The sequence below is a fragment of the Eucyclogobius newberryi genome, unplaced genomic scaffold, assembly GCF_026437365.1.
Source record: "Eucyclogobius newberryi isolate DKJ021-1_F unplaced genomic scaffold, fEucNew1.0.hap1 SCAF_4, whole genome shotgun sequence".
NCBI classification, from domain to species: domain Eukaryota; kingdom Metazoa; phylum Chordata; class Actinopteri; order Gobiiformes; family Gobiidae; genus Eucyclogobius; species Eucyclogobius newberryi.
The window spans coordinates 1,430,118-1,444,876 of record NW_027316056.1 but is presented as its reverse complement, the minus strand read 5'-3'; the positions used below and the strand labels follow the sequence as shown (position 1 = coordinate 1,444,876).

At 41.2% G+C, this 14,759-nt stretch overlaps 1 protein-coding gene across 1 annotated transcript in view; it reads right to left on the bottom strand.

Annotated features, from left to right (window-relative positions):
* Positions 1 to 10,833: 10,833 nt before the first annotated feature.
* LOC140377235 (multidrug resistance-associated protein 1) overlaps positions 10,834 to 14,759 on the bottom strand; it is a 22,480-nt gene continuing 18,554 nt past the window's right edge. The window contains exons 5-6 of the mRNA XM_072462583.1: positions 12,327 to 12,493; positions 10,834 to 10,843 (exon numbers count right to left, since the gene is read on the bottom strand). Coding sequence (XP_072318684.1) covers positions 10,834 to 10,843; positions 12,327 to 12,493 — 177 coding nt within the window. The remainder of the gene's footprint in view (positions 10,844 to 12,326; positions 12,494 to 14,759) is intronic.

The following is a 14,759-nucleotide window of genomic DNA, read 5'->3' as shown; positions in this document are numbered from 1 at the left end:
TTGTTTGTGTGTGATTCACTATGTGTAAGGATCATGTTGTCTTGTTTCTGTGTATGATTCACTATGTGTAAGGATCGTGTTGTTGTCTTGTTTGTGTGTGATTCACTATGTGTAAGGATCGTGTTGTTGTCTTGTTTGTGTATGATTCACTATGTATAAGGATCGTGTTGTTGTCTTGTTTGTGTGTGATTCACTATGTGTAAGGATCAAGTTGTTGTCTTGTTTGTGTGTGATTCACTATGTGTAAGGATCAAGTTGTTGTCTTGTTTGTGTGTGATTCACTATGTGTAAGGATCAAGTTGTTGTCTTGTTTGTGTGTGATTCACTATGTGTAAGGATCGTGTTGTCTTGTTTGTGTGTGATTCACTATGTGTAAGGATCGTGTTGTTGTCTTGTTTGTGTGTGATTCACTATGTGTAAGGATCGTGTTGTTGTCTTGTTTGTGTGTGATTCACTATGTGTAAGGATCGTGTTGTTGTCTCGTTTGTGTGTATGATTCACTATGTGTAAGGATCGTGTTGTTGTCTTGTTTGTGTGTGATTCACTATGTGTAAGGATCGTGTTGTCTTGTTTCTGTGTATGATTCACTATGTGTAAGGATCATGTTGTCTTGTTTCTGTGTATGATTCACTATGTGTAAGGATCGTGTTGTTGTCTTGTTTGTGTGTGATTCACTATGTGTAAGGATCGTGTTGTTGTCTTGTTTGTGTATGATTCACTATGTGTAAGGATCGTGTTGTTGTCTTGTTTGTGTATGATTCACTATGTGTAAGGATCATGTTGTCTTGTTTGTGTATGATTCACTATGTGTAAGGATCGTGTTGTTGTCTTGTTTGTGTATGATTCACTATGTATAAGGATCGTGTTGTTGTCTTGTTTGTGTATGATTCACTATGTATAAGGATCGTGTTGTTGTCTTGTTTGTGTGTGATTCACTATGTGTAAGGATCATGTTGTCTTGTTTCTGTGTATGATTCACTATGTGTAAGGATCGTGTTGTTGTCTTGTTTGTGTGTGATTCACTATGTGTAAGGATCGTGTTGTTGTCTTGTTTGTGTATGATTCACTATGTATAAGGATCGTGTTGTTGTCTTGTTTGTGTGTGATTCACTATGTGTAAGGATCATGTTGTCTTGTTTGTGTATGATTCACTATGTGTAAGGATCGTGTTGTTGTCTTGTTTGTGTATGATTCACTATGTATAAGGATCGTGTTGTTGTCTTGTTTGTGTGTGATTCACTATGTGTAAGGATCATGTTGTCTTGTTTGTGTATGATTCACTATGTGTAAGGATCGTGTTGTTGTCTTGTTTGTGTGTGATTCACTATGTGTAAGGATCAAGTTGTTGTCTTGTTTGTGTATGATTCACTATGTGTAAGGATCGTGTTGTTGTCTTGTTTGTGTGTGATTCACTATGTGTAAGGATCGTGTTGTTGTCTTGTTTGTGTATGATTCACTATGTGTAAGGATCGTGTTGTTGTCTTGTTTGTGTGTGATTCACTATGTGTAAGGATCGTGTTGTTGTCTTGTTTGTGTGTATGATTCACTATGTGTAAGGATCGTGTTGTTGTCTTGTTTGTGTGTGATTCACTATGTGTAGGGATTGTGTTGTTGTCTTGTTTGTGTATGATTCACTATGTGTAAAGATCGTGTTGTTGTCTTGTTTGTGTGTGATTCACTATGTGTAAGGATCGTGTTGTTGTCTTGTTTGTGTGTGATTCACTATGTGTAAGGATCGTGTTGTTGTCTTGTTTGTGTGTGATTCACTATGTGTAAGGATCATGTTGTCTTGTTTCTGTGTATGATTCACTATGTGTAAGGATCGTGTTGTTGTCTTGTTTGTGTGTGATTCACTATGTGTAAGGATCGTGTTGTTGTCTTGTTTGTGTATGATTCACTATGTGTAAGGATCGTGTTGTTGTCTTGTTTGTGTGTGATTCACTATGTGTAAGGATCGTGTTGTTGTCTTGTTTGTGTATGATTCACTATGTGTAAGGATCGTGTTGTTGTCTTGTTTGTGTGTGATTCACTATGTGTAAGGATCGTGTTGTTGTCTTGTTTGTGTGTGATTCACTATGTGTAAGGATCGTGTTGTTGTCTTGTTTGTGTATGATTCACTATGTGTAAGGATCGTGTTGTTGTCTTGTTTGTGTATGATTCACTATGTGTAAGGATCGTGTTGTTGTCTTGTTTGTGTGTGATTCACTATGTGTAAGGATCGTGTTGTTGTCTTGTTTGTGTGTGATTCACTATGTGTAAGGATCGTGTTGTTGTCTTGTTTGTGTATGATTCACTATGTGTAAGGATCGTGTTGTTGTCTTGTTTGTGTGTGATTCACTATGTGTAAGGATCGTGTTGTTGTCTTGTTTGTGTGTGATTCACTATGTGTAAGGATCGTGTTGTTGTCTTGTTTGTGTGTGATTCACTATGTGTAAGGATCGTGTTGTTGTCTTGTTTGTGTGTGATTCACTATGTGTAAGGATTGTGTTGTTGTCTTGTTTGTGTATGATTCACTATGTGTAAGGATCGTGTTGTTGTCTTGTTTGTGTATGATTCACTATGTGTAAGGATCGTGTTGTTGTCTTGTTTTTGTATGATTCACTATGTGTAAGGATCGTGTTGTTGTCTTGTTTGTGTGTGATTCACTATGTGTAAGGATCGTGTTGTTGTCTTGTTTGTGTGTGATTCACTATGTGTAAGGATCGTGTTGTCTTGTTTGTGTATGATTCACTATGTGTAAGGATCGTGTTGTTGTCTTGTTTGTGTGTGATTCACTATGTGTAAGGATCGTGTTGTTGTCTTGTTTGTGTGTGATTCACTATGTGTAAGGATCGTGTTGTTGTCTTGTTTGTGTGTGATTCACTATGTGTAAGGATTGTGTTGTTGTCTTGTTTGTGTATGATTCACTATGTGTAAGGATCGTGTTGTTGTCTTGTTTGTGTGTGATTCACTATGTGTAAGGATCGTGTTGTTGTCTTGTTTGTGTGTGATTCACTATGTGTAAGGATCGTGTTGTTGTCTTGTTTGTGTATGATTCACTATGTGTAAGGATTGTGTTGTTGTCTTGTTTGTGTGTGATTCACTATGTGTAAGGATCGTGTTGTTGTCTTGTTTGTGTATGATTCACTATGTGTAAGGATCGTGTTGTTGTCTTGTTTGTGTGTGATTCACTATGTGTAAGGATTGTGTTGTTGTCTTGTTTGTGTATGATTCACTATGTGTAAGGATTGTGTTGTTGTCTTGTTTGTGTGTGATTCACTATGTGTAAGGATCGTGTTGTTGTCTTGTTTGTCGTTTGGTAATGAATCCTGTCTGATTATTGTAGATTAAGTTTGGGAGTATTTGTTTCATTCTTTTGGACATTATTGAGATGTAAATACAATAGTCCACATTCAGAATCAGTCCTTCTTTTGGTATCAGGTGATGGCTTCTTTCCATCTAGGAGGGGTCTGAGTTTTCTTGTGCCCGGTTTAAAGTTGCCAAAAGGAAAGGGGTGAGTGTGTTTTCTAGTTCCTGCACCCTCATTTTGGAAGTGCCATCCGTGCTTTCCTCTTGTGTCCTCGTGACTCGATTACTGCAGCTCTTTCTATGTTGGCATGGACCAGGCAAAAAGCGCAGGGTCAATATCACTCCTGTCCTTAAATCCCGGACTGGCTCCCTGTACATTTTAGAATCTATTTTAAGGTTCTTATGTCTCAATGGCATGGCACCTTCTTATTTGTTTGCTCTCCTCATCTCCTGGAGTCCCCAGCACCAGGCGTAAGACCAGAAGAGATGTACTAGGACCTCACTTGTGGAACACTTTGCACATCAAAACTGAAGTTATTGTAACGTGAGCACTTTAAATCCCTGCTCAAGACGCACTTTTTCTTTTTTCCTCCAGATAGAGCGATGTAAGTTTCTACAATTGTTGTTTGTCAGTTGTTTTGTATATGTTGTCACATATGTATCGTTTCATCTTGTATTGTAAGCTCTGGCTGTTTTTAAATCCATTTGATTTGATTTGATCACATGTTTTGGGACTGTCCTGCACTACAGACATTATACTTGAGCTATAGAGCCCTCCTGAACATAAACCACACGGAATTTACAGAGAAAAAATAAATTGTACATAAAAACACATTGTAACATGATATATTTACACATAAAGATTGTGGGTCGGGTTATGAAATGCAGACCGCTGTATCATTTGTCATATGCAGCTATCGATTAGTTTAGTAATTGATTATTTTCTTTGATTAATCAAGTAATCTGTTAATATTTCTTTACATTTTGTAAACCATTTTAAAAAGTATATTCAATTTGTTTTTTTAATAAACGTTAAAGTTCATAGTAATAAACAAATAACAGATAGGGTGTTCCTGCTTAAAAGAACACGTTTTATTCTTAATTTCAACAAATTGTACCCAAAACAGCAACTTCACCAGTTCAAATAATCCTGTTAGAATATAATGAAGGACTAATTAAAGTCACAGACTTTCTTTGTAAACAGTTAGAGAAGCTGTGAATTAATTCACATTTTGTGTCACTTCAAATAAGAAACTTGTTTGTAAAGCTTTACAGGCTCAGAAAAATGCGACGCAATTTCTCTCAAATGCGATGAATTCATCAGAAAAAGGTGTTTGTATCGCAGCTTTTGCGATACAAAAATGTGTTCAATTGTGTAACCAAAGCGCCTAAAAGTACTGATCACTTGTCAATCGAGCGTCAATAACGTCATGACACATGTAGGATGTGTGGACATGACGAGTCCCGCTGCTGTCTCAGACCACGAGTCTGAAAGTGGGAGGAGCCACGTGCGGTAAAGTTAGCGTCACAGATTCAGACTTCCGAGGTCAACAGCTCCTTAACGCAACAGTCTTTGCAGATCATTCACATCCAAAATATTCATATTTACACTGCAGTGACACAACCTCGTTTTTAATCAGATGTGTATTTTGGGGCGCAGCGAATTACACTGATCCGAATGTGCAGCTGGAGCTGAGGCGAGTGCTTGGGGACCGTCATCAAATGTGCAGCCGGAGCGGTGACGAGAGTACTTAGGGACCGTCATCAAGTAGCAAAACTAAAAATGGAATGGAACGTCAAATAGAGCGGTACAATTTGAATAACACACAAAATACACCATGATGGACGCCACGGCAACCTTTATTTTTCCGAGTGTAATGACAATTGAAATGTAAATGAGACTCCTGCAAATAGTCATCTGATGATGATGATGTGGAAGAAAGTTGTAAATAAGGCCATCGGACTTTGTGTTGATTAACTTGTTCAACAACTAATTTTATTTGCAAGTTTTATTTAAAGAATTTTAAAAAAAAGTGTTTAAAAGTTAATTTGTTGAGAGTTTTCTTTAATAGAATGTTTACAAATGATCTTGTTACATCAATGGAAAATATTGATTGTTAGTCACTTTTGTGTTTTGCTATGCAATTATGAAATTGCAATACAAATTTGGAAAAATTAACAGATTGTTTAGCAGCTGCTGCACAAGTGAAAATCCTTCATCTGAACCCTGAACGGCATCGCAAAATGTGACGCAATTTCTCTCAAATGTGACACACAGTTATTGTGTAACTTACACAATAACTGTGTGTCACACACAACTATGTTACACAATAACGGTGTGTCACACAACTGTGTTACAATATAACTGTCACACATAACTGTGTAACACAGTAACTATGTGTTACACATAGTTATTGTCGTGTGATTAGCGAGACACGGCGCTCGTCAAAGCCCCTCGTCGCCTCAGCGCGCTCCCCCGTTTTCTCCCGAGAACCCCGAGGATGTCGAATTCAAAGGGGTCAAACTCACTCATGTCCAGGACAAAAACAAGACTTGTTGTGTCTGGAAAAATCCAGAGTCGTAAGAGAAGTCATTCTGATACAAACAGCTTATCGTCATGACGACTCTGGTGGTGATATGTAACTTGTGAGTGTAAAGATTCATGCAAATAGTCATCTGATGATGATCATGATGATGATGTGGAAGAAAGTTGTAAATTAGGCCATCTGACTTAATGACTTAACTTAACTGAATTAATTTGTTCAACAAAAAAAAAGTTTTCTGTTTTATTTAGAAAAAAATTGAGTGTATAAGAATTTGTTATTTTTTTAATTTTTAAATAGAATATTTACAAATACATTTGAATTTGAAATAAATAATCTTGTTACATCAAAGGAAAATATTGATTATCAGTAATTTTCGTGTTTTGCTATGCAAGTTATCAAATTGCTTTACAAATTTGAAAAAATTAACGGATTGTTTAGCAGCTGCTGATGCACAAGAGAAAATCCTTCATCTGAACCCTGCTTTCTGTTGGTGAGAGCAGTGATCCCTGGTGTTTGGAGCTTTAACTCTGCCGTCTGCAGATTGAGAATAACTCTTGGATGAGAGTCAAAACTTTTCTACTCATTATTTGTTATTACAATCTGACTAATATTGAAGGATGGAGTGATGCAGAGATAAATGTGGAGAGCGGACATGCAATACGCGCTCAGCATCTTATAAACGCACCTGCCCCGCCCCATTCCGACCCTCTGGGAACCCATGGGACCTTAAGTACACATTTGTGTTTAAGAAAGCTTCATTAAATATGCTTAATATATCTAAACATGCCCTTCCTTATTCCCAAAGAGTATGTTTTACACGTTTCTTTTTTTATCTTAAGTACATAACCAGTCCAAGTTTCTGGTCAGATCTGTGGAGCGGCGAGCACACATCTAAATGCAAGGGATTCATGAGCAATAAAAGCATTTGTCTTGAAAAAGTGACTTGCATCTTAAACGTGGGGGAACATGCATTCTCTCCCTGTAACAGCAGTTCAAGTTACCTGCTAAACCAGAAGAAAAAGCACCGTGAAAGAAACGAGGCCTCCTCTTCAGGACATCTCCTCTACGACAAACAAACAAACAAGCATTACAGTTTGATCATTTCATGATGCTATTTCCATTTGTATCTGTCAAACTCACTGGAGTGGGGTGAGTTTTGTAGCTGGGAAGGTGATCTGAGAAGCAGGTGAGGAGCAACTGAAGAACCTGCAGCAGCCCAACCAAGAAGAGTAGGATGAAGCGGACTGGATCAGACGAGAAGCTCTAGAGGAGAAAACACAAACCATAAAGACACAACATATCGGCCGAAGAACAAACATAACATAGGCAAGTTTATTTGTAGAGCGTAATTCATACACAAGGCAATTCACACAAGAGGGAAAATGCAGGAAACATGAAATAAATCACAAAACTGTGAGACTCCAGATTCCATGTTCCAGGTTTTAGCTGCATAAAACTGACACGCAGATTCCCCATGTTTAGTCCTGACTCTGGCACCAGCAGGAGGCCGGTCCATGACTCTGGCACCAGCAGGAGGCCGGTCCATGTTTAGTCCTGACTCTGGCACCAGCAGGAGGCCGGTCCATGTTTAGTCCTGACTCTGGCACCAGCAGGAGGCTGGTCCATGTTTAGTCCTGACTCTGGCACCAGCAGGAGGCCGGTCCATGTTTAGTTCTGACTCTGGCACCAGCAGGAGGCTGGTCCATGTTTAGTCCTGACTCTGGCACCAGCAGGAGGCCGGTCCATGTTTAGTCCTGACTCTGGCACCAGCAGGAGGCCGGTCCATGTTTAGTCCTGACTCTGGCACCAGCAGGAGGCCGGTCCATGTTTAGTCCTGACTCTGGCACCAGCAGGAGGCCGGTCCATGTTAAGTCCTGACTCTGGCACCAGCAGGAGGCCAGTCCATGTTTAGTCCTGACTCTGGCCCCAGCAGGAGGCCGGTCCATGTTTAGTCCTGACTCTGGCCCCAGCAGGAGGCCGGTCCATGTTTAGTCCTGACTCTGGCACCAGCAGGAGGCCGGTCCATGTTTAGTCCTGACTCTGGCACCAGCAGGAGGCCGGTCCACACACTGATCTGTTGGATGCAGTGACAGAGTGAATCCACTGGTCCATATTCACCTGCCGACAGTGAAACATAGATCTGACTTGTCTGCATAATTTTGATAGGACACATTTTCACTGCGTATCAACTGACCTAACGGCAGCGTGTAGAGGGTGAACAGAAGGGGACCCAGGACTGACCCTTGGGGCACTCCACAGGTCAGGGTCATGTGGTCTGAGACACAGTTACCAATTTCAACAAAGTATTTCCTGTCTTCCAGATAGGACCTTAACCAGTTTAGGGCAGTGCCAGTGATGCCCACCCAGTCCTCTAGTCTCTGTAAGAGGATCCCATGATCGACAGTGTCGAAAGCAGCACTCAGATCTAACAGAATTAAGACTGAGGCTTTGCCCGTGTCAATGTTCAGGCGAATGTCATTTGTCACCTTGACAAGAGCAGTCTCAGTGCTGTGCTGAGGCCTAAAACCTGACTGAAAAACATCAAATGAGTTGTTTATTAAGAGGAAATATGTGAGCTTTGACCTTTTCAAGGACTTTGTCCCAAAATGTCAGATTAGAGATGAGCCGGTCATGACTCAGTCCTGCATCATCAAGACTGCTCTTCTTTAGGAGAGGCTTTATGACCGCAGTTTTCAAAGACATTGGGAATGTTCCAGATTGAAGCGACATGTTAACTATGTGAGTGATGCTAACAAACTGTTCAGTACAGACTTTAGAAATCTGGAGGTCACACATGGAGGCAGCATGTAGATGAACTCAGACTGGTGATGATCTCATGGACAGTTTTGTCAGTTACAGGTGCAAAGTGAGTTAGCTCTAAGTGTCTTGGTGGTTTTAGGGTAATTTTTTTACATTGTGGAATTAATAATATTTTTAATGCCCTGAACTTTTTCATTAAAGAATAATGCAAACTCATTACACTTGGATGAGGAAATGAGTTCTAACGGCAGCTGAGCTGGAGGGTTTGTTCATCTGTTTATTGTGGCAAACGGGACACACAAACGGATGGAGCATGCATGGACTAAGCATATTTCAGCAATCAGATGAGCTGCAAACTATGAGGGCCAAGATGGAGGTGCTGCAGGTCAAGGTAATGACTGCAGATGGAGAACAATAATGTTAAAAATAAGATCCTGGATTTGTTGTCCAGATCACATAGATCTGACCTTAGGCTTGTGGGGGTCACGGAGGGAGAGGAGGGAGACGATACAGAAAGTTTCTGGGAGAAGATTATTCCTGAGCTCCTTGAAGGTTCAAGAGTTGAAGTCCCTCCGATCACAATCAAAAGAGCACATCAGCTGGGCAAACCAAAACCAGCTTCTGATAAACCACGAGGTCTGTTAATGAGGTTTCTTAACAATCGTGTGAAGGAACGTGTCTTGAAGGCAACAAATGTTAAAGGAGACCTCCAGTACAAAGGGAAACGTGTCTTTTTTGCCCCAGATATCCCATACGAGGTCTGTCAACAACGAGGAAATTTCCACGACATCTCTAAGGAGCTCAGGAAGAGACATGGTCTCTCATTCCCGGCAACCTTTCTGGTGATATACAACGGTAAAACATGCTCATAACACCAGGAGAGGCAGAGGTGCTCCTCAAGAAGATGCAAAACACAGAGAACCGAACAGTGACAAGAGTTGGAGCCACCAGCATGGGGTATCTGAGTTCAGACAGGTTCAGACAGACAATCCTTCAAAGGATTGGAGCCAGGAGGAGCTGGGAGCTTTTGGAGGCCCTTCACTTGGAATGGATTTCTCTCCACTTTTTGATCATTTGTATGATCAGATTTTGGGTTTGGTGCATGTTTTCAACATTTACCCTTTTTTATTTTCTGATTCCTGGTTCTGTTGTTCTTATGTTCATTCGTCGTGTTCCACCAGAGAGTCTAAAAGCATTCAGAATCTATCAATGGCAAAATCAATATGATTATACTATCGTAAAACTATACTATTACAGAAGAGTTTCAATACTGATTTCAAACCGAGTAGCTTTGAACAGAGTTTTGAGTGTAATGAAAAAGAGGGCAGATATGTATTGATTAAAGGATATATTGATGGAAAAGGTTTTTACTCTGCTGAATGTGTAGGCTCCACCAGGGAGTGATATCACCTTCTATACAGATAATAATAGACCTGATTGAAACCACTCTGAGGGAACCCTAATCTGTGGCGGCAATTGGAATTTTTGCGTCCAACCTATTTTGGACGAGTCAAATTCGAAAGGCACTGGAGGTACAATAAACAAGAAGTTCCATAAATGAATGAAGAATATAGGACTGATTGACATCTGGAAGGAGATGAACCCTGACGCACGCCAATAAATCATCAACAAAGACAGATCTAAAACCAATAAGGCAGATATAGGCACAATTGACAGAGAGTCCCTGCTTAGACTGCTGCCCCCGCGACCCGGCCCCGGATAAGCAGAAGAAGATGGATGGATAGACCTAAGTGACCAGGCTCCTATCTACATTACTGTAGACTTGAAGGAAAGATGAAAAAACAACACTGTGGATGTTCAATGCCTGCTTAATGAACCTTTGTTGAAGGAAAAAATGTCCAACAACATTAAGACTTATCTGGAGGAAAATGATACTGGGGAAATGTCTCCGCCCATCCTCTGGGATGCTTCTTTAGAGGATAAATTATAGCCATAGCCTCTGAAAAAAAGAAACAAATGGAGAAAAAGCTAAATGATCTGCAAGAAAAATGTAAAATGTCTGAGGGAAACCATGCCAAAAAGGGGTGTCCTAAAATGCTTAAAGAAATTAAAAATAGAAGAGGAGAGATTAGTGAACTTACTTCACAGGAAATATTATGAGAAAGGATCAAAACTTTCTAAATTACTATCTTGGAAACTTAAAAAATAACTACAGTGTGGAGATTAGCACATCAATCCCTCCAAACTGTTACAAATTTTTCCCTATTTTGTTTATGGCCTAGTCCCGGCTGCACAGGATGCACAGAGGGGCTAGTTATAGCCTTGCTAGCACTGCTAATGCTAACGCAGCACCCTGTTCCACGGCCCGGTAAACCTGGTTTACAAACTGGCTGTAGCTAGACTTTAACTCCTCCAAACAACGGATCGGCGCTTCTAACTTCGTAACCCTGGCCACCAAAGCTGCCGCTACACTGATCTTCAAGCACAAGTCGTCAGTGAAGGATTCTGACTCGACATATGACAACTTGAGCAGGTGGATGAAGATTCAACCATGATGCTAGTGGATAGGCAAGCTCAGACTGAGGCTGGAGAACAAGGGGGTTTAATCCATTAAATACTGAAGGAAAGTGAGCTGTATGAGGGTTGTTTATGGAGCAATAACAATTTCTGGTGTATAAGAAGCAAAAACAGTTTGTGGATTAACAATAAAAGTAGTAAACAAACAACTCTCAAAATAGAATACACTCACCCGGAAGTGATGTCAGTGTGAGTGTAGATGATGTTGTCTTGATGGCTCCATCAAACCCTAACCTGCAACTTGCACTGGGACGGTTTGCAGCCGAGTGTGAAGCAACTGGGATGACGATCAGCATTTCCAAATCCGAGGCATGGCTCTTAACCGGAAGAAGGTGGCTTGCCCTCTCCAGGTGGGTGGGGAGTCCTTGCCCCAAGTGGAGGAGTTCAAGTATCTCGGGGGCTCTTTCACGAGTGCGCCATAGCAACCGCCTTGGTAACCGAAGGCTTCAACAGCGGTCCCAAAATTAGTGAGGTCACCCCGGGAGTTTGCTATAGCCGGACCTTCATTGTTCTCGTCAGACATGTGCTAAACCGAGCGGAATTTTACATTTTATATGACAAATCTTGCTGTTATCTGCAATGAAACGGAGATGTGTAGCAATGCACTGCTCTCAAGAGGGAAGCAGGCTCTTTGAGTGGCCCAAACGGAAGGGTCGTCTGTGGACACGATTTGTCCGTACTAAGAGAATGTTTTGGAATCCCAAATTGGCAATGTATGGCAAGTCTGGTCCAATGTTATGCTACCGACATTTCACGGAAGACAGTTTCCTAAACCTCGTGAAATATCGACTTGGATATTTGAAAAAAGTAAGTTGCAAGATATTTTCACATCAAGGCAGTTGTCTGTGCTTTCGTAGCCGCCGTATGCGGCTCCGACCCGAGATGGAAACGCTGATTCTGATGTTCTCCGCGCTATGGATGTTGTGGTGCAACACCACGACTAGCGTGGACTCCATCATCCACATCGGTGAGCAGCAGCACGCACGGGCACTTTAGAAAATGTGACGATCGGACTTGTGAACCTTTGGACTTGTGAACCTTTGGACTTGTGAACCTTTGGACTTGTGAACCTTTGGACTTGTGGGGTGGAACCGTTTGACTAGTATATTGCAGTTTCAAATGAATACAGTAAGGAACCTCGTCATCATTGTATGTCACATAATTTCATGGGAAATATTCCAGTTTAACACGCACCATTCAGAAAGTCTGTCGATGTCCAGTCTCCATCGCATTCTCATCTCCTCATCATTCTCATCCGCTCCATTTTCATCGTCCGACGAGGAGTCAGGCTCAAACATATGAGGCAGCAGCTGCTGGACCTGTTCTTCAACTGGATGCTGTTCGTCATCTGTTGAAATCCTCTCAATTGACGAGGATTCACTTGTATTTTGGTCGCTATCGCTGTCCACTTCAGCGTAAATATCCTCCGTGTTGGCTAGACAATATCTCGGAGTGACGACACATTTCCGGGTTAGGTGAAGGCAAAAAGACGGCAGCAGCAAAAGAGCATAATTCTTTTCAAAAATAGTTTAATTTTTAATCAATAGTATATGAATATATTAAGACCTGGATACTAACGGCCGACGACGGCTTGAAAGCTCTTACAATTAACTTTGCAGCCCATTTTTAATGTTTAAGGATGCTACACGTAACACTTTTGATTTGATCAGTTTACCAATTCTACAAACTTCTCTGGTCCAACACAACACGCATAAACAAGAACCTCAGAAACATGAAAGAAAAAAGAACAACAACATGAATTGCCCCCAAATGTATTCCAGCCTTGCCCCGGTACAAAATCCCTCTAAAAAAAGGGTATACTACATCCCCAGACCACTACACTCCTCCACCACCGTCTTCCCTGCTGAACGATCATCGCCCAAGCAGCAATGGAGGCTTGTACCGTATTTGGCATTTTTATGATTTGGCTTGTCCAGTGAGGATGTTTCAAGTCCAGATTGTGCACATAATCATTCATTTCAACATAATACGAGTTTAATATAAGATATTCCTTTATTGTCCCACATGGGGAAATTTCATTGGTGCAACGCAGGTAGATACAGAGGTAGATACAGAAGAACAGATCACTTATAGGAAGTCTGAAAAACACTTTCAGTAGAAGATCTCCTATAAATAAATAAAAACTCCCATAGACAAATAAATAAATAAATACCATTGCATGTGATCCCGACAGTAATTGCACATGAATAATTTATGTGTCACGACAGCACATAGATTGCACATGAATTTCACAGTAATTGCACATGAATTGCACATGAATTTCACAGTAATTGCACATATGACAGAATTGCACATCAGTATTAGGTTAGGTCAGTATTGCGCCGGGATAACGTGACGATCTCCGGGTAAGACGACAGTTCTCCGCAGTTTCATGAGTTCCTCCTTTGTGTAAACGCGGTACGGCGCCGGGCGGGGGGCGGGGCCGGAGCCGGGGGGCGGGGCCGGAGCCGGGGGACTCAGAGCCAAGACACATCGCAACGACACGACGAAAACACACAATCCAGCCGAATAAAGTCAAAACAAGTTAATTTAAAGCGATTCCAGTGCGTGTCCCGATCGTTCGTGAAGTTCCTCTTTCATATAAACGTGTATATCAACGTGTACCGACGACACGCCGTACTTTAGCGCGGCCGGAGGGCGCGGGGGGGGGGGGCTGGTGGGCTCGCTCGGAGCTAGCTCACGTCACAACAACACAACGAACGCAACGAAAAACGCTCAAATCCAGCCGAAAAAAGTCAAAAACAGTTGAATTAAAAAACTATTCCAGCGTGTGTCCCTATCGTACAGTAAAATAGAAAAAATATACTAACTATATTTACAAAATATAGGAGATAAAGCACAATAAGTGTGAGAAAGAAGAGAGAGCGTTTACACCGGGCTGCCAGCTGTACCAGCGCCTTATGATAATATACAGCTCAGTTAACAAAAAATAGACAACAATATTAACCCTTCGGGGTCGGCGCGTGTGCAAACATGGCCGGCTTTAGGACCGCGCAGCATGAAAACTGACCGAAGCTACGTCTGGGTGATTGTTTCATGTAAATCCACCAAATAAAACCAAAGTTATGATCATTTCAATTCCATTAAAAATATGCGGAAAAATATGCGCGCGTTGCATTTATTATAATAACTTTGTCGTCTTTTGTGATTAAAAGGAACTGAAAAAAACGTTAGCTTGTGCTAACCCGGATGTTCAGGACCCACATGAACGTAAACATTAGTCACATGACAAATAGTCAAAGAGGAAGAAGGAACGAGAGGAATCAGTGCTGTTTTTGAAGAGTTTTGAAGAGTTTTAGTATTTCAAGTTTTTCATTGTCAGTAATATAGTTGTTGTGAAGCAAAATGAGGGGCACACTTCATGTTGATCAAGTTTAGACCTGGTTTAGACCTGGTTTAGACCTGGTTTAGTCCTGTTTTAGACCTGGTTTAGACCTGCTTTAGTCCTGGTTTAGTCCTGTTTTAGACCTGGTTTAGACCTGGTTTAGTCCTGGTTTAGTCCTGTTTTAGACCTGGTTTAGACCTGGTTTAGTCCTGGTTTAGACCTGCTTTAGTCCTGGTTTAGACCTGGTTTAGACCTGGTTTAGTCCTGGTTTAGACCTGCTT